This window comes from Lissotriton helveticus, chromosome 3_1 (assembly GCF_964261635.1).
Source record: "Lissotriton helveticus chromosome 3_1, aLisHel1.1, whole genome shotgun sequence".
In the NCBI taxonomy this organism is placed as follows: Eukaryota; Metazoa; Chordata; class Amphibia; order Caudata; family Salamandridae; genus Lissotriton; species Lissotriton helveticus.
Window position 1 is genome coordinate 2,095,376,767 of NC_136061.1, and position 22,335 is coordinate 2,095,399,101.

A 22,335-nucleotide genomic window follows, 5' to 3' on the forward strand; every position below is an offset into this window, starting at 1 on the left:
CCATCTTGGTCAACCGTGTCGAACAGGCCGGCCTCAGGGGTCCTGCGTTGAGCTGGATTCGCTCATTTATCACTGGCCGTAACCAATCCGTGAGACTGGGCCCCTTCACGGCCCCCACTATTCCTACCACCTGTGGAGTCCCTCAGGGCTCCTCCCTGTCACCTTTACTTTTTAATCTTTACCTACGTCCCCTGCTGTACTCCCTCAGGGATACCAGAGTTACCATCTTCAATTACGCAGATGATTTGCAGCTCATCTTTCCTTTAAACACCGAGGACTCAGTGGCAGTGTTTCAAAACACCATGTCTCACATCCTGAGTTGGATGAGCTGCAATCACCTGAAGCTCAACCCAGGCAAGACTGAGCTGGTCTTGCCTGGGCAGAGTGTACTCAGCTGGAACCCTGGCTTTTGGCCATCCAGCATGGGAGCCCCTCCATCCAAATCGCCCTCAGTTAAGAGCCTAGGAATCTTCCTCAGCGAAGATCTTTCTCTAAAAAGGCAGGTCAGCGCAGTGGTGTCCTCCAGCCTATTTCAGCGGAAGAAAATTAAGAAAATTGCTCGTTTCTTCACTTTGGAGGCGCTCACACAGATTGTCATCTCCTTGGTGCTGTCTAGACTGGACTTCTCCAACAGTCTCTATCTTGGGCTCCCGGTCGGCGAGCTAAAGCGCCTCCAGCTGATTCAGAATCAGGCAGCCAGACTCATTCTGAATCTACCTAAGAGGCAGTCTGTCAGACTGGGTCTAAAACAACTACACTGGCTGCCTGTTGAGCAACGGGTGGCTTTTAAGACTGGTTGTATTTTATTTAAGTCCTTACACCAATCAGGCCCCCTATTCATCAGAGATCTGTTTAAAAAATATGACCCCTCTAGGAATCTTCGCTCTATGCATAAACATCTTCTGACTGTCCCTACTTACAAAAGGAAGCGTCTTGGAGGCTGCTGCTTTGACCACCTTGCAGCTGCATTCTGGAACTCCCTTCCTCTTCACCTTAAAATGTGTGGAAACATCCTTAGTTTTAGACACTCCCTCAAAACTTGGCTCTTTTCCCAAGCGTTTTGATGAGCTCCTCTTTGTTTCCTCTGACTGCTGCGTTGTGTCCCTGTCTATAGCGCCATGAAGCCCCCGGGCGAACGAGCGCTCTACAAATACATTTCAATATCAATATCAATGTAAGCTTCCCATTCACTGACGGTGATGTTTGTGGCAATTGTTTGTCGGTTTGGTTTAAAAAATGTGTTCACCCAGATCCTGAATTTTCCCTTGTCCTTTGATTTTAACACTTCATGTGCGTTCTTCCACCTCTTCCACCTCCAGATTTCTTTATCTCTTTTAAGGGTATACCAGGCTTTCCTGTATTCTTGACCGATTGTAGTAACCTGTTGGCGCAATTGTTAATTTTCAGCCTTATCCTTGTTAATCCCTTGCATAGTTTTATTTAAGGTGTATTTTAGGGTTGTAGTTTGCTGCTTCCTTTAGGCTACTTGATGGAGTTTTGTTGGTGATTTACCTTTTCGTATCTTTCCCGCACTATTTACATTTTCCCTCAGATGGTCCGCTGCTGGCTCCCAGAGGTTAGCCATGATTGTCTGGGAGGGAGGGTGTTGCCATTGCTTCATAAACTGTAAAGTTGGGCTAAGGCAATGAGTGCAAGGCCCACGTTTCTTGCAAGGCGCCGAGGTTGAAACTCCTTAGCTTACTAATGGCTGACATTTTAGCTTCACCGAATCTTAACCCACGTATATTCAATGAGCATATTTTTTAATTCCGGGTAATTGATTCTTTTACATTGTTCTGTGTCAGCTTGCTGTGAGCATGAGTTAAGTGGTTTTGCGAGCCATGTCAAGTCCGCTGAGCTCTGTTTGCATGGTGCATTGGTGAGTGCCCCCTCCTTTGTTCACTTTAATGTTCAAGATTCCTCCTTTAATTGGCATGATTTTCGGTCCCTCTCTAGTGCCCCGTAGGATGGAACTGGTCATTGTCCTCATCTTGTTGTTACTGCTCTTTGGTTGACACTTATTCTCGCATGAGCCATTGGGTTTTTCCATTAATGCTGCTGGGTATCTCTGTGGGGCTAATGCTCTGATCTGAATTCCAGTTTTCTAGTTGGTTTCCCAGGGCACCTGCTAATTCTGGTCTAAAAGTAATTTCCAGGGATTCATTATATCGCCAGTATCAGGTGGACAGAATGCTTCTCCGCCTGTCAGTCGAGGGGATTTTTGTTCTAGGCCTGGAAGGTGGGACCAGAGTTTCAATACGTTCCCTCTATTAAGAGTGTCCCATTTCCCTTGCAAGATGTACCCTAGGTATAGTATCCCTTTAAGCTCTTGCCGGATCACTACTGCCTCCTCTTTAATGCATAATATCTTGCAGCTCAGACTATTTAGTGATGGTCCCCTTTTCTCCGTCCTTGCAGCCTTGTTCTAGGGGTCTGAACTGTCCAGTGCTTCCTACTATTGCTCAATGGGGGCAACTTGAGGGATCGATGCCGTTGTGATGTCCAGGGACAATGTCCTTATTTCCTTAGGTTCACAGGGGTTCTTACTTTCCCTTTGTTTTTGCTTTATCATAATTGTTTCATTTGTTTTTGTTTTTACTTGGACTGCAGTTTGTGTCCTAATTGTGTTATTTTTTCCTCATTTTATGAGCTGGAGAATGTTATTGGATCTTGCTCAATGTTGTATTCCAGCTGTGGAGGATCATCCATTTGTTGGTACAACCCTTGGGCTTCTACTTCGATTGTGCGCTTGTTGGCTGGCATTGTCTCCCTTTCCATGTAGTTTGAGTTTGAGTTCTTTAATTGTATTGTGTGACTATCCATTTTCTCCTTTATCCTTTTTCTATCATTCTCTAGCCATTGCAATAGAGGCCCTTCTCTGCTTCTCTTGCCCGTGCCCAACTTTTTAAATATTTTCTTGTTTTTTCCTGGATACGGGCATATTTCCCATTGAGGTGCATTGGGGCTCACTAATCGCTACTCCTTTTTCTGGCTTTGATTCTGGTAGGGCTGTTTCATTTTTTTGTTGACTCAGTTTCCTGTTCACGGTTAATTGCTTGTTTGGTATCTAGCTGAGCCTGTCCATATTGGCATTTGGTGAAGTGCTTCCAGGGCTTCTTAATCAGGTGTGTCCTTTGTTTTCAATATCCGCCTGATCACCTTGCTTTGGTAGAGGCTGCTTTTTTTTCTGGGATTGACGTGGTGTGATTTTGGTTCCTTTAGCACTCTAAGCTATTTCTGCGTGTTTGGCCTCCTGCTCCTTTCTTTAGGTCCTCAATTGGGAAATTCATCACATCAGGCAGCATCTCTAGTGTATTTAGGTAAGGGCTACAATGGCATACTTCCTGCTTCAGGGTCAGCTATACGGAGTCGTGTGCTCTGCGTCACAGGCAATTCGATCTGTCAAACATTCTATCAATTCCTGCATTTAAAATGGCTATAGTCTGGGGTATATTTATTTGCATATCCAGTTTGTCAGCATGCATGGCCGCTTCATTGACCATTGCATTTAACGCATTGTTAATTGTTTTTAAAATATCCAAAGATATGGGGGGGGGGGGGGGGTTCTCGTCCTGCCCCTAATGATTTCAATTTTAGAAATTTAAATATCCTGATGAATGAAGCATGAACTGGAGAAATCTGAGCACCAGCTTGCCAATGAGCATCTTCCTCTTTTTTCATATCTAGTTCCTCATTCTGGACTGTTAGATTTATTGCCTTTCACTATACTGTATTTATGAATCACTGGGATTTGGTCATGGACTGTGGTCATTTTCAAGTCATCCCAGCTGTTTCCCTGACTTAATCTCTTGTCTTTTTTGCTGGCATCTTGTTCGTCAGTGTCCTTGGGTGGGGTAAGTGGTGTTGGTCTGATCCAATTCTCTAGCGTCGGTGTTCGCCCAATGTGCCTTCTGTTTTGGCCTCCTTTGTGTTATCCATTGAACTGGTTGAGCTCAAAGATGTGGCAATCGTTTGTTTTACCTGGAATTCTAAGGTTGTTTGGCCCTGTTGCGTATCCTAAGTGCCCGTGGGGCATTTCCTTGCCCCTATTTGAGTTGGCAATCCTACCAGGTCTTCTACCTGGCACAAATGTAACCAGCGTCATAGGTTGGCCATTTCCTAAAACAATTCCTTCCAAGATTAATCGTACTCTTGTTCGCTCTTTACTGTTTTGCTTAGCCACTTTGGGTTATCCATTTCTTATACCACTGAGAGCAGTCTGGAAGCATTGGTTCTCAAGATTTCTTGCTTGTTGAGGTCAAGTAGACACCAATATCGTTCTTGTTATTTGGAGTTGTGACTGAGGTTGGAGTTTACTCCTTATCTAGGTTGTTGTTGAGCCATGTGCACAGTTTTCCGTGCCCCCCTTTACATGGGTGGCAACATCCAATCTTGTTGTCACATTGACATCTTATGAGGATGCTGGTGTGCTTGTGGCTATACCTGTGTAGCGTTGTGTGCATAATCCTGTTTAGCCTGCTTGTGCCAGTTGGTAATTCCCCTTACCTCTTTGTAGTGGGGGGCTTCACTCATAGGTAATAAACCACACCCAGTCCTAACAAGATTTTGCAGCTTACCAAATTTTCTAGTGCTCCAAAAATTGTATTCCTGGTCCTTCGCGTCGCCTCACCTCCTCCCTCCCCAGCTACTGGCTCGCCGCCGCTCCTCTGTAGGGGGAGGGGCACGGGCTCGTTCATGTTACTGCCTATTTCAGCCAAAGGAAGTAGAATCCAAGTTCCAATAATCACGTTTACCAGGCTGCTCCTTCGAGTCCCCCAAGTGAGGGAGGGGTATTGTTGTTCAAAGGAGAGAATTTGGGGCTTTTGCTCTGTAGCGCTATGCTGTGCTACGCTGATTATTGTTGGTGCAGTTAATAGTTAATGCAGTGGGCAGAGTGGGGTGATGAAAAAAGAGGGAAGATATTAAAGGGTGGAGGACTCTGCTCCAAAGCTACAGTCCTCTGCAGGGGTAGTGAGATTGGCAACCGCTACAAAGGTGTAAATAGTGGCTTTCACTCACACACCTGGCAGTGGCCCCAAGGGCTGTGGAGCTGCAGCTCTAGCTCTGTCCGGTGCCTACCCTCACCTGCCACACTGCTTCTTGCTCTCACTGCCTCACACTATATTCTTATGGAGTTGCTGGTAGTTTGGGTGCTGGGTAAAAATCTCTGCATGCCAGAGGGGTTACGAGGGGGACCAAGCTGGATCTCACCAGGCGAATGTGTGCCCATCCCTGCAGGGACCGGGGCTTACGCTCTGCAGGGGGTTGCTACACCCCTGTGCTTGTTCACCTCACCTTGATGGGGGCGCCTCTGTCCTGTTCCCTGTTCTCACCGCGTTCTTTGGCATCTGTGAGATACAGCGCTGAGTCCTCTGAATTTTTGACTCAGTGGCTTGACGGACGGAGGAGGGCTTCACTCTCTGCAGCTGGGCTCGCTCCCTCTCTGCTCTGACATATTTGCAACCTATAAGTGGAAAGACAGCAAGGTAACCGGGACATTCTGTTCATTTAACTTGGACTATATTTCTCATGAAATCACAACTTTTAATCGCAATAATAGTGGCTGACCACACATTTCCAGTTTTGATGCACTCTTAGGAGGTAGTTTCCATGGTTCAATAAATCCCTTTATGAAGAAAGGAAGAACCTGAAAATCCTGGAGAAACAATGGAGACAAACTCCATCCACCACTAATCTTTCTATTCTATGTTCAGCAAGATTAAAATACCACAAACACATCTTTCATGAAAAAGCCTCACACTTCAGAACCCTCCTCGACTCAGCCAAAAACAGACCCAAAAAACTATTTGACATCAAAAATCCAAACTGCTCTTCCTCAACCACCAAGCCTGACGATTCTCCAAAGAAAGCAGCAGAATTTGCTATGATCTTTGATGAAAAAGTGAAATTACTGGGGCATCAGGTTATTCATCCTACCCCCCTCCCCACCCCTCCAGAGGAGCTCAAATCCTTAGTTATTTGGCGTCATCTCTGAAGATGCCCTCTTCAAATGCATCCTCAAAACAAAACCCTCCAACTGTTCATTTGACCCCATCCCTTGTGACATTGCCATTGATTTCTACACCCATACTCTTTCCTATTGGACCAGTCTGGTTAACCTCTTCCTCAACCAAGGCCCCCTTCCTGTTGCCCTAAAAACAGGACAGGTTACTCCACTTCTTAAACCTTCCACTGATGCGAACGATCTCAACAACTTCTGCCCCATCACTTATCTCCCTTTTCTTGCGTAAATCACAAAGATGTGTAGTGAAACAACTTTCCCTACATATTAAGGATAATAATCTTCTTGACAATTTCCAGTCTGGTTTCATTCAAAACTGCAGCACCGAAACAGCCCTGCTGCAAGTGATCGATGCGCTGCGTGTACTCGTTGTGGGGGAGTCTTGTCTTTTGATTCTTCTAGACCTTTGACTGTTAATCACAACACTCTCCTTAACACTCTGCAAAAGAGAATGGGCTTGGAAGGCACAGTGCTTAAATGGTTTGCTTCATTCCTCTCGGACAGATCTCCAATGATTAAAATAGCGAACAGTCTTTAGTTGTCATTGGCGGTAGGTCAAGACGTCCATCAAAGTCATAAAAGCACAGACAATATAAAAACATGCGTTAAAAGAGAACATTATAAAAAAGGGGAGTTATAAATGTCAATTACATCTTAAAAACAGTTCATTCATTGTTTTCCTAGATTTGATTACAGACTTTAGAAATGATGGAACAAGATGCATGATTAATTCATCTACCAACATTTGTAGTTTCATCAAAGCAGCCCTACAGTGCCTTGGACCCCAGTACTTTAACAATGGAAGCAAGAATCTCCTTCTTGGGACGGAAAAGAATCTACAAAGTAGTGTACAGTGCAAGGTAGACTGTTTTGACACATTGTCACAGGAACATAGATCCATTTCTCTGGACCAACAGTTTTCCACCGGAAATGTGACCAGTCTAAAAAAAGTGCCCCCCCTAAATCTAGTCAGTAACATGCGTCCATAACAGCTTTGCACCTTGATCAGGTATTTCTGTAGACCCTGCTCTTGGCGGATCAAATGATAGTCCATCACTGATTTTTTACTTTTCTCAGCTAACCAACACCTATTCTCAAGAAACTGCAGGCATATGTGTTTTAGTTTCTTTCTAGGAACTGAGACTAGGCATTCTGGAGTATCAAAATAGTCAGGGTACCCAATATCTGTAAAGAATCCCTTCACATAGCTAAGCCATGAAATCCTTTTGACCCCCTGTAAATCTAGGCAGTCCATTATCGCGTCCCTGTTCAAACTAGTTTCCTCTGTTGACCACACTTTGTGCCACAGCAACATGGGGTCAACTTTGATTAGGTCGGAGATCTAATCCATGCCAAGTTCTTGATGCCAAACAAGCGTTGCGGTACTAGGAGGGGCGGCTACTAGATAGCGAAGAAATTTATTTTCTCCACGCTGAATTAGATTAGAATCAGTTATACCCAAAAGGCCTGCACCATACGTCGCAGTGGACACGCATTTTGCTCTAAATATATCCAGGAGTACTGAGATTGGGCGTCCTCCTAGTTTGTTAGCAAAAAATCTCACTGCCCCTGCCGCTCTTGTAAATTGCATGTTCCTTGCCTCCATTGCCGAGGCCCACGTTCCCTTTTTGTCAAAGTTGATTCCCAGGTATGAGAACGTGTCCGCCATGGCTATTTTTGAGCCTGAGAGGAGAATCTTGCATTTTGGTGGCTTCCTGATGGCACAAGACATGGTGAAGGTTTTACTTATGTTTATTTTGAGACCTCTCACACATGTACTTGGAGAATCTGCTCACTGCTCTTTGTAAACCCATTTGGGTTCTCGCCATAACTGCATCATCTGCATAAAGGAGTATCGGTACTGGGGATTTTTTGATCCTGAGATAATCAAACTGCTCTTCGGTGAGGTGGGATGCAACGCTGTTTATGTGAAGATTGAAAAGGAAGGGTGCTAGTATGCATCCCTGTCTGACGCCCTTTTGAATGTCAAACTTGGCAGTACATTCGCCCTTCGTTCCATACCTCACCCTAGCCCAAGGTTCTGTCCTTGCACCCACTTTGTTCAATCTTTATTTGGATCCTTTGGGAAATCTCCGAAGTAAATCTGGGATCCTTTACCATTTGTATGCGGATGACACTCAAATCTACCTTAAGGTGTCTTCCGCACACGATATCTCAAACGTCAACTCTACGCTAAACTCTATTCAAAATTGGATGTAAGCTCCAACTCATTCTGAATCCTTCCAAAACTGAATTCCTCCTCTCTACCTCACTTTTTCCTCCTCCTGTTCAATCTTGACTGGATCAGTTGAATATACTCCACAATAAACCTAATGTCAACAGTGCGAAATCTCTTGATGTCCTACTTGGTAAAAGGCTCAATCTACTCTGCCACATCAATTCCATTGCAAAGAATGCATGATACAAACTGCGCCTTCTCTGGGGGATTCAATGTTTCTTTCCAGAGCAAGACCTAAAAACGTTGGTCCAATCTCTGGTTCTCTCTAGATTAGACTATTGTAATTCACTTCTTACTGGCCTCCCCATAGCCCACCTTTCCCCTCTTAAATCCGTTCCCCATTCAGCAGCTCGTTTTGTGTTTGAGCCAAAAGAAGTGACCACATCACACCCATTTTGTCTTCTCTTCGATGGCTTCCCATCAAGGCCAGATTAATCTACAAGACTGCCTGTATCATCTACAAAGCCCTGCACACTTCCTCCCCTAGTTACCTGGCAAATAAACTTAAAATCTCTGGATGCTCTAGACCTTCTCGTAATGCGGAAAATGTACTGTTTGAGCCCCCCACCTTCAAAATGGAAAGAACGATGGCTCAATCTTTCTCCAGCAATGCGGTTAGAATCTGGAACGCGCTTCCTCCACTACTCCGTACCACCACCTCTACCCGGACCTTCAAAACTGACCTCAAAGACACTTTGAGAACTAATACATCCCTTTTCATGTCCCCTAAGAAAGTTCTTTCAATATTGTACATTTTTTATCTATACCTGTACGATCTTTATCTGAATGTGCTTTTTGTTTTTTTGTGTGACTGCCATCTATTTTATTTTACTTTTTCTTCTTTCTCATTTGTATCTGGAATGTGTAAATATGTAACATTCTCCTCATGTAACGTACTTGGTTCTATTGTGAAGTGCTCTGACACCTTTGGGTAAAGTCCGCACTATATAAAAATGCATTAAATAAAATAAATGTCTTGTTAGAATATGGTATGAGACCGCTATTAACTGCGAACAGTATGAAGTTGTTTTGACACACAGCGTATCATGGTTTGAAGAATTTTTGTGTTTCTTTTTTTAAACATACCTAGATTGTTACTGGAATAGCTAACTTGACGGAAAGCGTTGTGTTGGTTTCATAGTTACTGAATAGAGTGTATTTAAAGGTGCCCTCACAACAAGTTATACGGAGTCTTTAATTGCAAATCATCAACGTGGGAAAGTGGTTATCTTCATTAGGATACCGTTTATTTTAGTAACGTTTGTAGTCTGATACTTTACCATGCAGTATTAGACAAATCTACTAAATTATGGATAGAAAACTGTCAACAAACGGAGAGTCGTAGGCTACTAGGATTGGATTGTTTGTGTTGTCAACTGGAGTATCAGTCAAGGTTAAGTTCCCCCACATAACGGCCAATGTCATTTAATAGGAGTCTAAATGTTATGAGAGATGGAACACAATCTTCTCGTGCTCCTAATGGTATTGGAAAACTTTCACTGCACACTCCCAAAAGGCTAGAACACTCGGGCAATTGTTTCCTAATGTAGGCTCTTCTCGGTGGCTAAGAACAATTTTTTGTAAACTTAGCTGACTTAGAGGAAGCCACAAATCACAAGAATGGCATGAGAATCAAAACAGGTTAGTGTAATCTCATGGCTGTGGTAAAGTGCCAGACGACAAAGGGGTGCCATCCACTGTATTCTACTGTTTCCGGAAATTATTATGGGCACATGTAAGTCGAGCGTCTAATGTCTTTAAAATGCCATGTCGCTTCTAAATCTAACAAACCTGTAAAATTGTGGGATTTTTTTTTTTGATTCATCCGAAAGATGCAGAATCCGTAACATACTTTCGGGAAGTGCAGCAGACTCCCTTGTGCTCTTGTGTTTTAGTTTACAGCTCTCAATTTACGCATCAATTCCTGTATAGTTTTCACAGTTTGGGATAATAGAATCTATTTAGCAAGAAATATGCATGTTTGGGGCTAATAGCCAGGACCACTAGTAGTATGTGATTGTGAGGCCATGGCATTTGTCGCATAATTGTAGATTTGCCATATCATTTGCTGTGTAAACTGCAGATTTTAATTAACAAAATATTTGTAGCTGAAATGGTTTAAAAGTTGCTAAAAAATATATTGTGACACGTGTTTTTGTGCATTGGAAGGCCCTTTCCAAAGGTTGACTGGTCACCTTTCTGTTGCTTATTTCTTATATTTGGATGTTAAACTGGTACTATGGCGCAACCAAAATACAGACAGCGTTAACAAGTATACAAATTACAAAAGAACGATGTAATACTATCACAAAATTTAGCACATTAACCACATAATTTGCCTTTTCTTGCCCCTTAATTTACTCAATCCTGCTGCATAATTTGCCCCTCATCTGCCACGTAATTCCAGTGGCTTTGCTTCCCTTTATACCTCTGTGCATTGGTTTTTTCGTTTCCGCTTTGATTTTCGCTAATTTTTATAGGTGTCCGGTTTATCACCACTTTCAGATATGTATGCCTTTTTCAAAAAGTTTATCGACTAGTTCTACAGATAAAACAATTAGTTCTACCCACATGGATTAACAACCAGAGCCAAAATAACTTTTAGATCACTTTTAAGCATTGGCAAAACAACTCCTCTGTCCAGTCCGTTTCTTTAGGACTCCTGTTTCAAATATGGTACATGAGGTCTTGAGACCATTACGTTCGCGTAAGTAGGTTAGTCTAACTCTAAAGCGATAGCCTATGCTTTACTGTTCAATCAAGCCCTTCTTCCATTTTGATTAGTATCAGAGTTAAGAAAATCAATTCTTTATACTAATGGAATGATCCAATTAGCTGCGTTTCTGCCCAGATGGTGTAAAATAAACACAGATTAATCTGATCATCATTAGAACACGAAGCTGGTTTATGTATGAAATGCAATTGGCACAGATGTCAAAATACTGCAAATTATTGTGAATCGGTATGAAATCTTTCCAGAGTTGCTAAAGAGATCCTGGGGGTATATCACTTAACCTTACGGCTCAACATGCAGATGAATGAGTCCGTTGCAACGGAGTAAGTCTGTGCACGCTCACTTGGTTTGGTAAGTCCATAAGGTCTTGTTCTAGCAGGTCTGAAGCTATTAGGAGGGAGATGGCATGCTAGGTGTGGCTCTATTTGGCGCCGTTTCCAGGTGATCAGCTCCAATCTCTGCTTGTGATTCCGTATATGTGCCATTAACATCTTGCTACACCACTGCCAATGCTTCGATGCTCTTGCTAAGATTGTATGTCTTAATCAGTCGCTCAGTTCTGAAAGACGTGGGCTACTCGATCTGTCATGCACTGGCCTGTGGGTGCACTGGCCTGTGGCAGGGGCGTCTCCTCCATGTGGGCGGAGGAGCGTTGCCCCACTGCTTTCTTGGAGTGCGAGCAGCAGAAACATAAAATGTTATTTTAAATACCATTTTATGTTTTTGCTTCTCGCAATGCGAGAAAGACAGGGTTTGGAAGAGGGCGGGTGGGCGGTCCTGCTTGAGGGCTAGGGGGAGGAATGGCTTGCCCACTCGGAGTGTCTACCCCAGGGCCGACCAAACCAGTCATACCCACGGCATTTTCTCTATGTAGGCTGCATGCAGTCTACATACAGAAAATTGCCTCCCGGCTGGGCGCCGTCCCCACCAATCATAACTCTGCAATTGCAGCGTTGTGATTGGCTTAGGGGAGGTGAGGGAGGCTGTCTGCGACTGCATCCTGTAGTACAGAGGACGCGGGCTGGCCCGGCAAAGGTAGTTTACCTTAACTGTTATTTTATTTTTTTAAGTAAACCATCCCCCCGCCTCTTTGCGTGCCCGCCCCCCACCCGCGAGTCCTACCGGCCACGACTGCTTGTACAAACATTCGATCACACAATCAGATTTCTCTACTTCAGCATCATCTGTTTTCTACTTTCATAATGCTCTCAAATAGAAGACTAATGTCCTGAATACATTTGTATGTGTACTCTGTTCTGTTTCCCGTTTTCTCTCGGTACTTTTCGGGTCTCTTATACATGTTTTTAATTGTCTATGTACCAGTGCTTGTAATGGGTGTTGGGTCAGCCAATGGTACCATGGGTGCTTGCTTGTTCTCATTTGTTTGCTTTTTATTCAGTGGCTTTCCTGCGTCTAATTGTCTCTTCCTTGGAGATTAACGTCTTTATAGTCCTTTTGATGACTTGTATTCTTCCACTGCTTACTTACAGGGATCTATTGTGTTGTTTCAGCACTACATGTGAGTTCATGTGTGTTCTTGCTCTCTTGTGTATGTCGTCGGCTTCTCTCTCAAACCCCTGCTTCCTGTGCACTCTGATGCTCTATTCCTTCCCCAGACCCCATGTTGCTTACCTGTCTTTTTTTTCTTTTCAAATTGACCCCTCCAACCTCCCCATGTGCCCCCTAAAGTTCCCCTCGTTCTATGCCAAAAACTCCCCATTGCGCCGTTTTGTGGTTTTGGCAAAAAGCATTGGCAAATCAAAACTGTCAGGGACTCAGCTGAAATCGGAGCACTTTAGGCAATGCCACCAAACACACACCCCAGGAGGATATCCAAGGCAGGGAGCTAGAGGCTATGGAGCCTGAAGGGTGATAGTGGGGTACTTATGGGACTGGTACATTAAAGGTTGACAAAGGCCACCCTCTTTTGTTATTAGTGGTACGCAAGTGTGTAGTTGCAATACCCGCATCACGTGTTTTCATCCTGAAGAATGCCACAGACTCGCATGAGCCATCAGGCAGAAACATGTTGATAGGGTACTAATTCCCTTTATCTCCACGTTTGGTTTTGAACACCAAGTTATATTTCTAGTAAATATAAAGGTCTGTTTAGGATGTCACATTGGTTTTTAGTTTGTTTAGATCACTGGGCGTTCTTAGGTAGAGGTGCCTCCCTGATTTCATGTGTAGGCCCGCTTTCCATCAAACCATGTTTTTGGAAAGCATAGGGTGTCACGATGAAGCATGACACCTGGTGCTGTGTGAGGACATCAAGGCACATTTTTGTGTAAGTCTACTAGTAGATTTTTTTTGTATAATTATAGGGATATATAATAAACAAAATAAGTCTTGGGGGCTTTGTTGTGTTTAAAAGACTTTAGCCAATGCCCATGTTTGTTTAAAGTACCCGTATTATTCTCTAGGTCTATTAAATGTAAACGCAAATGCATTTAGAGTTGGAACTATTTCTAGCCCAGTTTAGCAATGATCTTCCCGGATTAACAATCTCACCAGCAATGTCTGTATAACATCTGGCGAATTCAGACTTAACTTTGATTTCTGTTAGACGTTTGTCCTCCTACACGTCTTTTCATTTATTATCTTTACTTCAATATAAAAATGGAGTTTATTCTGCTAAAATGTGTGTCTTGTTTGTTACTGCATTACTTGGTGTGCCTCATCGACTATATGGACTGACCTTGTCTTGCTCTTCTCCTCTCCTGAACCAATTTTCTTGTCTCCTTTAAGGAATCCGATTTGAAAAGAAGACGGTCCATGGGTGCACCACGCACTGTAAGTAGTTCTGTTAATATACTTAAACATCTTGATTCATGTTTCGTACATGGCTTAAAGAAAAGCTTAGTAAAGACGGCCGAGCAGATTATAGGTTTTTGGGTGGTGCTGGAACTCCAGCACATCAAGGCTGTAGTGGGCGCAGCGCTGATATTTCCCTATGCACATATACACCTCATCCAAAGCCTCTCTTTTCCATTAAAGTTTCATGTTTAATAACCGGTTCCATTACTCGGATTAATTGACTGGAGACGCTGCAGCGAACCCCGTTATAACGTGTCGCTGATCCTGTAGGATATCTAAGGAAGATCGTGAGACTTGAGCCACTTCTGATATACGTTTATATCTATCTGGGCGGACACAGTGAAGATATTAGAGTTCTCGAGATTTAAACCGAGACGGTGACACCTACCCCACCCTTTTGGGTGGGTGTGTGGGTTGGCCGACGTTACTTGCCCTAGGTTGTGCCTGGGCCGTGAAGACTAGAGTACCCATGTCCTGATGAAGCCTATATCATCTGTCTGAAACACGACCGTGACTGCGTCGACACCTTTTGCTTCGAACGGAGTCCCCTGTTAAAATTCAAGAAAGATTAGATTTTTTCATAGGTGCACCAACACAAAGGTAGGCCGGGTTGATGTGTTAACCCCCTGGTGCTGTTCTTTTGGGACTACCATTTTGTTGTATACTCCACTCTAATTTAAGAGGAGATACATATGTAAATTGGTGTGTATATATATTTTTTGTCTTGAGGGTACAAAAGTGTTTTGATATTGTAAATGTTTTGTATATTTGTATATAATGTACATGTGATATGTTGTATATAGACTGTTATTTGTTGTGCCTCTCTGCCTGTCCGCCCATAAATGTGTATATGAATTAATATATACTCCTCCTGTGTATAACTCATTAATCACAAGATAATTACTTGTTTCTTGTTCGAAAATTAAAAGTGGATTGATCCCTTTAGTACCATTCGTTTCTACTTTTTCATCCTTGGATGTCTCCTGCTCAGGTACGGGAGGGTGAGGTGGGCAGAACCCCTAACCATTTTTTTCTAGTCATCGACTATTTGGACTGACCTTGTCTTGCTCTTCTCTCCTGAACCAATTTTCTTGTCTCCTTTAAGGAATCCGATTTGAAAAGAAGACGGTCCATGGGTGCACCACGCACTGTAAGTATTTCTGTTAATATACTTAAACATCTTGATTCCTGTTTCGTACAAGACTTAAAGAAAAGCTTAGTAAAGACGGCCGAGCAGATTATAGGTTTTTGGGTGGTGCTGGAACTCCAGCACATCAAGGCTGTAGTGGGCGCAGCGCGGATATTTCCCCATGCACATATACACCTCATCCAAAGCCTCTTTTCCATTAAAGTTTCATGTTTAATAACCGGTTCCATTATAAAACACCAGTAATTGTACAGGTAAACGAAAAAACGAGAAACCTATGGCAGTAGCAATAGTTCAGAGAAAAGAATAAGCAGTGGCATAATAGAATTACCAGGAGGCACAGTCTGTGGCATCGCAGTGCCACCCACCCTGGCTTGCACTGAAAAGCATCCACTTATTGCAGATGGTTTTGTCTCGGAGGTCAGCAGGGCGTGTGCCAGCCTAGAGGTCTCCTGTATTGAGGAGCCATTCGGCTAAATGTGTGCGTGCCGCATCCCGAGGGCAAGTGACTTCCCAGTGCTTGGGGGCTAGGTGTATCCTGGGTCTCGGAGCTCTCCCCAAGATAGTGGAGATACGCAGGTAAGGGAGGCCAAATGTCTACTTGGCAGGAGGGGTCCTGTGGCACCAGCCCCCAGTGTGCAGTTGGTTCATTTTGGGTAAAGGGTTACATCCCTTAAGCAGTCAGCAAGCCCAGGCACGGGGCGACGGCCCCCGTGCATCGCAGCTCTGCGCTTTGCCAGGAGCAGCCACGTAACAGTTATGCATCTGACTTCAGTGGTAACTAGCCTGGGTGGTAAATTCGGTTCCAATCACAGAATTTGGTGAATTTGGGTAATTTCGCGTTCCGCGGAGAACGCAGAATTGCCAAAAATTCAGCGATCCGCGGCTTTTCAGAATTTTTTGCTTGTTCGTGCTTTCAAAATGCGTGTTTGAGATTTCCACCCCTCCCCCGAGCACACAATCTGCGTTCGCGAACAGGAAAAAAGCATTGCGAACGGGCGGAACAGTGGAGTCTATGGGGGAAGAAATCGGTGATCAGGGGGAATCTGACGTTTTAAGACGTGGGCTGTGGCCTAGGACTCCGCCTCTCAGGCGCCTCTGACAGAGACAGAGCAAGCTCTGTTCTGCAGTCTCATGCTCCAATGACCTTGAATAATTAAGATGGTTTTAAATACCGTCTTCCTTTAATGTGTGTGGTGTGAGTCTATTACTAGAAAAACAAAAAAGGAGAGCAAGGGTTTTGTTCACCAAGGTGAACGGGGAGTACTCCTGTACCCCTGGGGATAGTTGCAGAAAAACAAATGAAGGAGTACCACCAACAAGAATTCACAGTTTGCCGTAGTTGGTGGAAGCAGGGAGCCCCATTACTGCCCTCATTTTATCTCACCACGATTTTAATATTGTCCAGTTGCTTGCTAATAAAATTTTTATTTTCTTCAAGTTCAAACCAGGACAATTTTTAACACACTTACCTTTTCTTTTTTCACGCACCATCACTCACAACCCGCTCCACTGTAATCAGGTGTTGTAGCACACCCTGATGACGCTAAGTCATTAGGGTGGACCCCGATGATGAAGCATGTCATCACTAGGTGATGAGTGAGGGGTTTCTAACAAAAGGAGTCCCCCCCCCCCCCCCCTCCTCCCTGCTTCCACCAACTACGGCAAACTGTGAATTCTTGTTGGTGGTACTCCTTCATTTGTTTTTCTGTGAGTCTATTACTGTCATTTTGCAGCGAAATGGGCTTACATTTAATCAGATATAACACGTTTAGAATTCGGAACACTGTGTGTGACCTCAACAAAGCGGGACAAAAGAGCTGAAACTGAATCATAAATTCAGCTCTTTTCTAAGCAGGGCCCCCCCAAAATCCTTAAGATATCCCTGGCGAATGGCCTCCTAGACAAACGTCCGGCAGTAGACCACCGTAGGCCAGCCCCATGCTGATGCAGAAAAGAGACATGGTCGTCCCATCTACAGCAACGTGTCTTCCGAAAAACCCATGCGGTGTACCTGAGCTAAGGTGCTTTATATTTTGTGGGAGAATCTGATGTTTATTAGGCGCAGTCTGTGGTTAGGGGAAAGTGATTTTGTCAGCCTGTTGCAATACCCCCACTGTAAAGGTGAGGGGAGGTTCTAGTTCGGCTGCCTAACTGAGGTAGGCTTTGGGAGTACATGTGTGATTTCTCTTGCATGGTCGCATAGTGGCGTCTGACCTTTTTGCACAATGATTGCAAAAGGCTGCTCTGATCCTGTAATATGCGAACAGGTCTAGTGAGGTCTGTTGCTGAAGCGCGAGTACATACATGTTGTACTGAAATTAATTGTTTCTCGGTCACCCGGCGTGTGCAGTTGTGGCAGAGTTAACTGGTGGCATACAGTTGTCTTCAGAACTTTAGTTGAGCGCAGGCTGTTTAAACCTACACATTGGGGCAGTCTGTCCCAAGCCCAGGTTGTGCAGACCACAGTGTTGATTATTGTGCGAGTGCGGCAAACTGGTAAGTAGATAGCAGTATTGCAGTGACTAATAGACAGGGGGACCGCATTGTAGGATTCAGTGGCCCAGTGTAGTCTGAATGGTGCGGACTATATCCAAAAGTGTGCAAAGTGCGCTTCCCCCCAGTAGTAATAGAGTTCCATATCGGGAGCGTATAAACCACTCTGCTCAAAAGGAAGAGTTTGTGTTTCCCAGGTGACCCTCGGCTCCCTCCTGGCTCAGGCCTGTGTTACAAGTTGTGTAGAGTCTCCTGAAAAAATGTGTTGGGATAGGGATATTGAAGAATAGATATAGGAATTTGAAAAGAATAAATGTGTGGGTGTCCTTTAACCCCCTAACGGGCTTTGAGGAAGACCTGGGTGAAGTACCCTATATCCATAAAATAGGTTTGGTCTGGTTAAGCGGGTGGCTGAAATGGGTACCTTAGCTGGAACCATGATACTATCCCCATAAAAACAACCATCTCATCCCTTCATCTTTGGAGAGCCCCTGCCCTATTCAAGTGCACAAGATGGAGGGCAGTTTCTTTTCCCAGACAGTGGAAGTGTATTGCTGACATTTCGGAAGCTGGTGGGAGGAGACCTAGACACCAGAGTGGCGGAAGAGGTGAGAGTGCTCCCACCAGGTATTTGATTAGGTTCATGTATTGTAAAGACCTGCTGGTTAGCCTTACTCGGCTAAGCCATTTAGGAGGGAATGGCAGGACTGCAGTTTGTAGGTCAGTGTTCTGAAGGCCCTTTAGAGGAGGCCAGTTCTTTTTCTGTTTTTATGAGTGATTAAATGTGGCTGCTACAACATGGAGATGACCCTACTGTTGAGCATCACTCTACACAAAGCTTAGTCTAGAAAATAGCATGGGAAGTCTGGAAGAGGCACTTCAAAGGAAAACTGACGCAAACCAGTTCTGAAGGGTCAGACAGAGAATACATATCCCCTGTCTGCCGAGTCTGTAAAGGTAGGAGCTGTTAACCCACTTGTACCCATCCCAGGTTCTCTGTAACCAAGGAATGGGATTTTCTGCAGAGTACCCGAAGGACTGCTATGATGGTGTCTACCAGCTAGCATCCCAAGTGTGAGAAGACATCACCTGGTATCTGACCTGGAAGGAAAATCTATGTCCCTGGGGAAACACCTGGAGTGGAGTTGTCTGAAAAGTAGGGAAAGGAATCTGTCCGCCTTGCAGGATGAGCAGAGCAGCTGACTGTGGGTCGTGGGTCTGTTTGCCCACAGAGGCTTGAGAGCTAGCAGCCGTAGTGGAGTACTGAATCTCCTGCCTGCAGTGTCCGCAGCAAAAGCTCTTACGTGTGCCCAGATCTGACTAAATCACTGCAACCTTGAGGTGTGGCCGAAGCTGTAGCAGCTTTCTTTAAGTGTGCTCAAAGTGGACCATGCCACAGGAGAACGAACGTTGTGCCTGAGGCAGACCAAGCAGTTGTGCATCATAGAGTGTGTGCGTTGTCCTAGATGGGCTGCCGCCCTGAAGAGAACAGACAGCAGTACCTGTGACCCCTGACCTCCACTGATTTCCCCCAGAGTACAGAAGAGGGCCTGCGACCAACCGATAAGCATGCAATACTGGAATCTGCCAAAAGCCAGACCTGCATGGATTCCCCTGCAGGTACATTCCAGGGCCGTGCCTTTCCTCACCCAGCACCCCACACCAGAGGCCCTGTTTGTCTAGACTTCTACTTCCAAAGTGAGCTGTGGCATATTCCATACCACTCCACGGGGTAAAGACTCCAAGCGGCTGGATAACGTCGGTAAGAGTATAATCCCTTCCAACAGCCTGTCACTGCGATCTGTGAAAACAGCAGGGCGCATGAGGGTGTGGACCCTGTGTAAAGAGGCCCTGTGTCTCTGGACATGGCTAGAGCATCCTGGTTTTATACCTCTCTGGATACCAGGGCGGACACATTTGACTGTAGATTCCTCACGTATCATGAACGGTATCTCCATCCAGAGGGGTTGCAAGGTCTCTTGCGTGACTGGGAGAACCTTGGTTTGATCTGCTAGCCACCCCTGAAAACGTGCAATGTCAGCACTTCTGCACACTGGCGTTAAGGCAACTCTCCCTCGGAGATGCTTTTATTTCTCGTCTTGAGTGGAGCTCAGGCCTTTTGTAGGCCTTTCCGTCGATACCCCTCCTGCCAAGAGCTTTCAAGAACAACAGGACCCAAGTCATTTTTGTGGGTGTGAATTGGGAACAGAATTTGGTGTTGGGAACTCCTGAGTCTGAGCATTGGTACTCTGATCAGGCTGCCCTTTCAGGTGGATCTTCTGACTGCAGCAGGGCTCAGCCTTCATACGTGGTGATTGAATGGCAGCTTGCAGTCTTCGATCTCCCTTCAGAAATGTATGATGTTCTGGCATCCAAGCATCCCTCAACTAGTACAGTATACACCTGCCAGTGGGACAGATTTATGGCAAAGTGCACCTCCAAACCGTTCGACCCATTTCTGCCCCTTTATCTGAGGTGCTGTTCATTATCTTTAGCCTGCCTGCCACACCACTTGGAGTCAAGCTAGCCGGGCTGAAGAGAGGTGTTACCTCGAAACCGGTCCGGTCCTCGGATGCTTGATTCCGGTCTGGGAAAGATATGGCTGTTGTAGTTCGGACTGGACTGTTCCCATGGGGCAACAGGGTCAGAGCTGATTTGCATAAAGCCATTATCTGACCCAGGGTGGTGTGGAGTGCAAAAAAACGATGGATTTGGGCCCAGATCTTTTGACTGGGGGAGTGTGTGACATTGATCCACATTCAGTCCATCACTTGTTGTTTTTTGCAAGGTTTTGCTTTGGGCACACTTATCTTTCAGCCATCTCTGCTTTCTTGCATTTGCCTAATCCACCCTCCCTGTTAAGTCACCTGTGATTTGTTTCTTGAAATGACTCCAGCATCTGTTCCAGACAAAGTCCTTCATTATGCCCCAATTTTATTATGCCCCAATGGGACCTAAACTTAGTACTAACATTATTTATGTGCTCGCCATTCAATCCCATGTATAACTGTCCACTACGTCTGTTGACTATCAAAACTGCTTTCCTTGTGACCATAACATCGGCCAGCAGCCACGGCCCGTGGAGGGAGTTTCGGGGGGCGGAGAGGCGGGGAGGGGCAGGGCGGGGGGGGGGGGTGCTAAAAACCGGAGTATGGATAATTGGAAGGTAAATAAACAATTTAATTAAAACAAATTTCGTAGCGCGCCCTGCATCCCAAAATGTGATGCAGGGTGCGCTACGAAATTCGTTTTATTTATTAAATTGTTTACTTACCTTCAATTATCCATACTCCGGTTTTTAGCACCCCCGTCCTGCCCCTCCCCCGCCCCGCCTCTCCGCCCCATCAAAACTCCCTCCACGGGCCGTGGCTGTCGGCCAGGAGTGTCAGTGAACTGCAGGCACTATCCGTGCACCCTCCTTACACACCTTCCCCCCCCCCCCTCCCCCCCACAAACTGGTTCTGGGGACCCATGCATCCTTTTTACCAATATCCACACCCTACCTACAATTTTTTTTTTATTTATTTTTTTTTTCCCACCTAATTTTGCGATAGTATGTATAAGGAGTTTCGGGAATCTGTTATTTCAACGTTCTAATCCGTCACTGCCCCGTATATCTCGGACTTAGTTGAGGAGTATCCCTTTCCGTGTTGGTAATAAACAGATTCCTCTTTTGTCCTTTATCATTGTCAATAATTCTGATTCTTGTAAAGGAGGGGAGCTAGCCATCCTGGCTACTCGGCAGAACTTATTCCACCTGAATTATTGTCATCGCTTTAATCATTGGATGTAGTTAGCGGGTCTTACAAAGGTATTAGATAGCTGTTTGGAAGTGTTACCATAATTCCCAGAAATTTGACTTTTTGCTTATATTCCCTTTCCTATCCAATTTATTCGTTTTTCGTATCGAGTTCAGCCAATTTGCGTGCAAAGGAGGTGCTGGTTTAATCCAGTTGATACAAATCTCTCTCCTTGCCAATAATATCAATACAAATAATAGCTTATCCTGTTTTTTAGTCAAATTACTTATCTCCATTTCCCTTGTGAGATGGATCCCAAAGATAATTAAAGTGATACTTACACCCTACCTACAATCTTTGCTCTGACTCATCCTTCCAAGGAAGAATAGAGACTACAGTTTCTGGAACAAAGAGCTGTGTCATTCTACATTGATCATACAAAAAAGTTCCCGGTGGACGGTCACCTTTTTATTGGGTTCATCGGGTGAAGAAAGGAAAGGCTGTGCAGAAACCACCCATCCCAAGATGAATTATACTCTACATTAGAATCTGCTATGCACTGGCCAAGAAGCACCCCCTGAGGGTTTGTGCACTCATTCCACCAGAGCCAAGGCTGCGATCAGTGGATTAGATCGCGGAGTCCCTGTCCTGGACAACAGTCGGGTGGCAACGTGAGCGTCTCTGCAGACGTTTCCCAATCACTACTATCTGGACAATCAGATCTGTTGTGACGGGCACTTTGCCTGTTTAATCCTCCAGGACTTCTGGGTCTAAATCAGTTAGCAGACCCCTCTCGTGAGGGGTTTTGCCGGGGTATCTATTCTTAGATAAGAAATCTTAGGCTAGAAGTCTATCAAAATGAACAAGTTACCTACCTTTGGTAATGCCTTTTCTGGTAGAGAACCTATCTAGCTGCAGATTCCTTACTGACCCACCCACCCACCCATCCGCCATGCTGTGAGAATGGATTTCACTGTGTAGGGTGACCCTTTTGAGGTCCCTACTGCTGGTACATCAGCAGACTTCGTGGCTCTGTGCTTTTGGTGCGAAACACAGCACAAAGTAGCTGATGTCAACGTGCTAGGGTGGCCCCTATATTGGCCCGCGCATGTTACTGTTGGCGCTGACTCAGAGCTGACA

General features: G+C 44.9%; 1 protein-coding gene across 6 annotated transcripts in view; it reads left to right on the plus strand.

Annotated features, from left to right (window-relative positions):
* Window positions 1-22,335, plus strand: part of LOC144825271 (protein regulator of cytokinesis 1-like) — a 1,077,791-nt gene that overhangs the window by 759,678 nt on the left and 295,778 nt on the right. For all 6 annotated transcript variants that reach the window (XR_013609370.1, XM_078684109.1, XM_078684108.1 and 3 more), the window contains 2 exons: window positions 13,744-13,788; window positions 14,918-14,962. Coding sequence is in view for 5 of the 6 variants with exons in the window: in XM_078684109.1 (XP_078540235.1) it covers window positions 13,744-13,788; window positions 14,918-14,962 (90 nt within the window). In the remaining variant the exon portion in view is untranslated. The remainder of the gene's footprint in view (window positions 1-13,743; window positions 13,789-14,917; window positions 14,963-22,335) is intronic.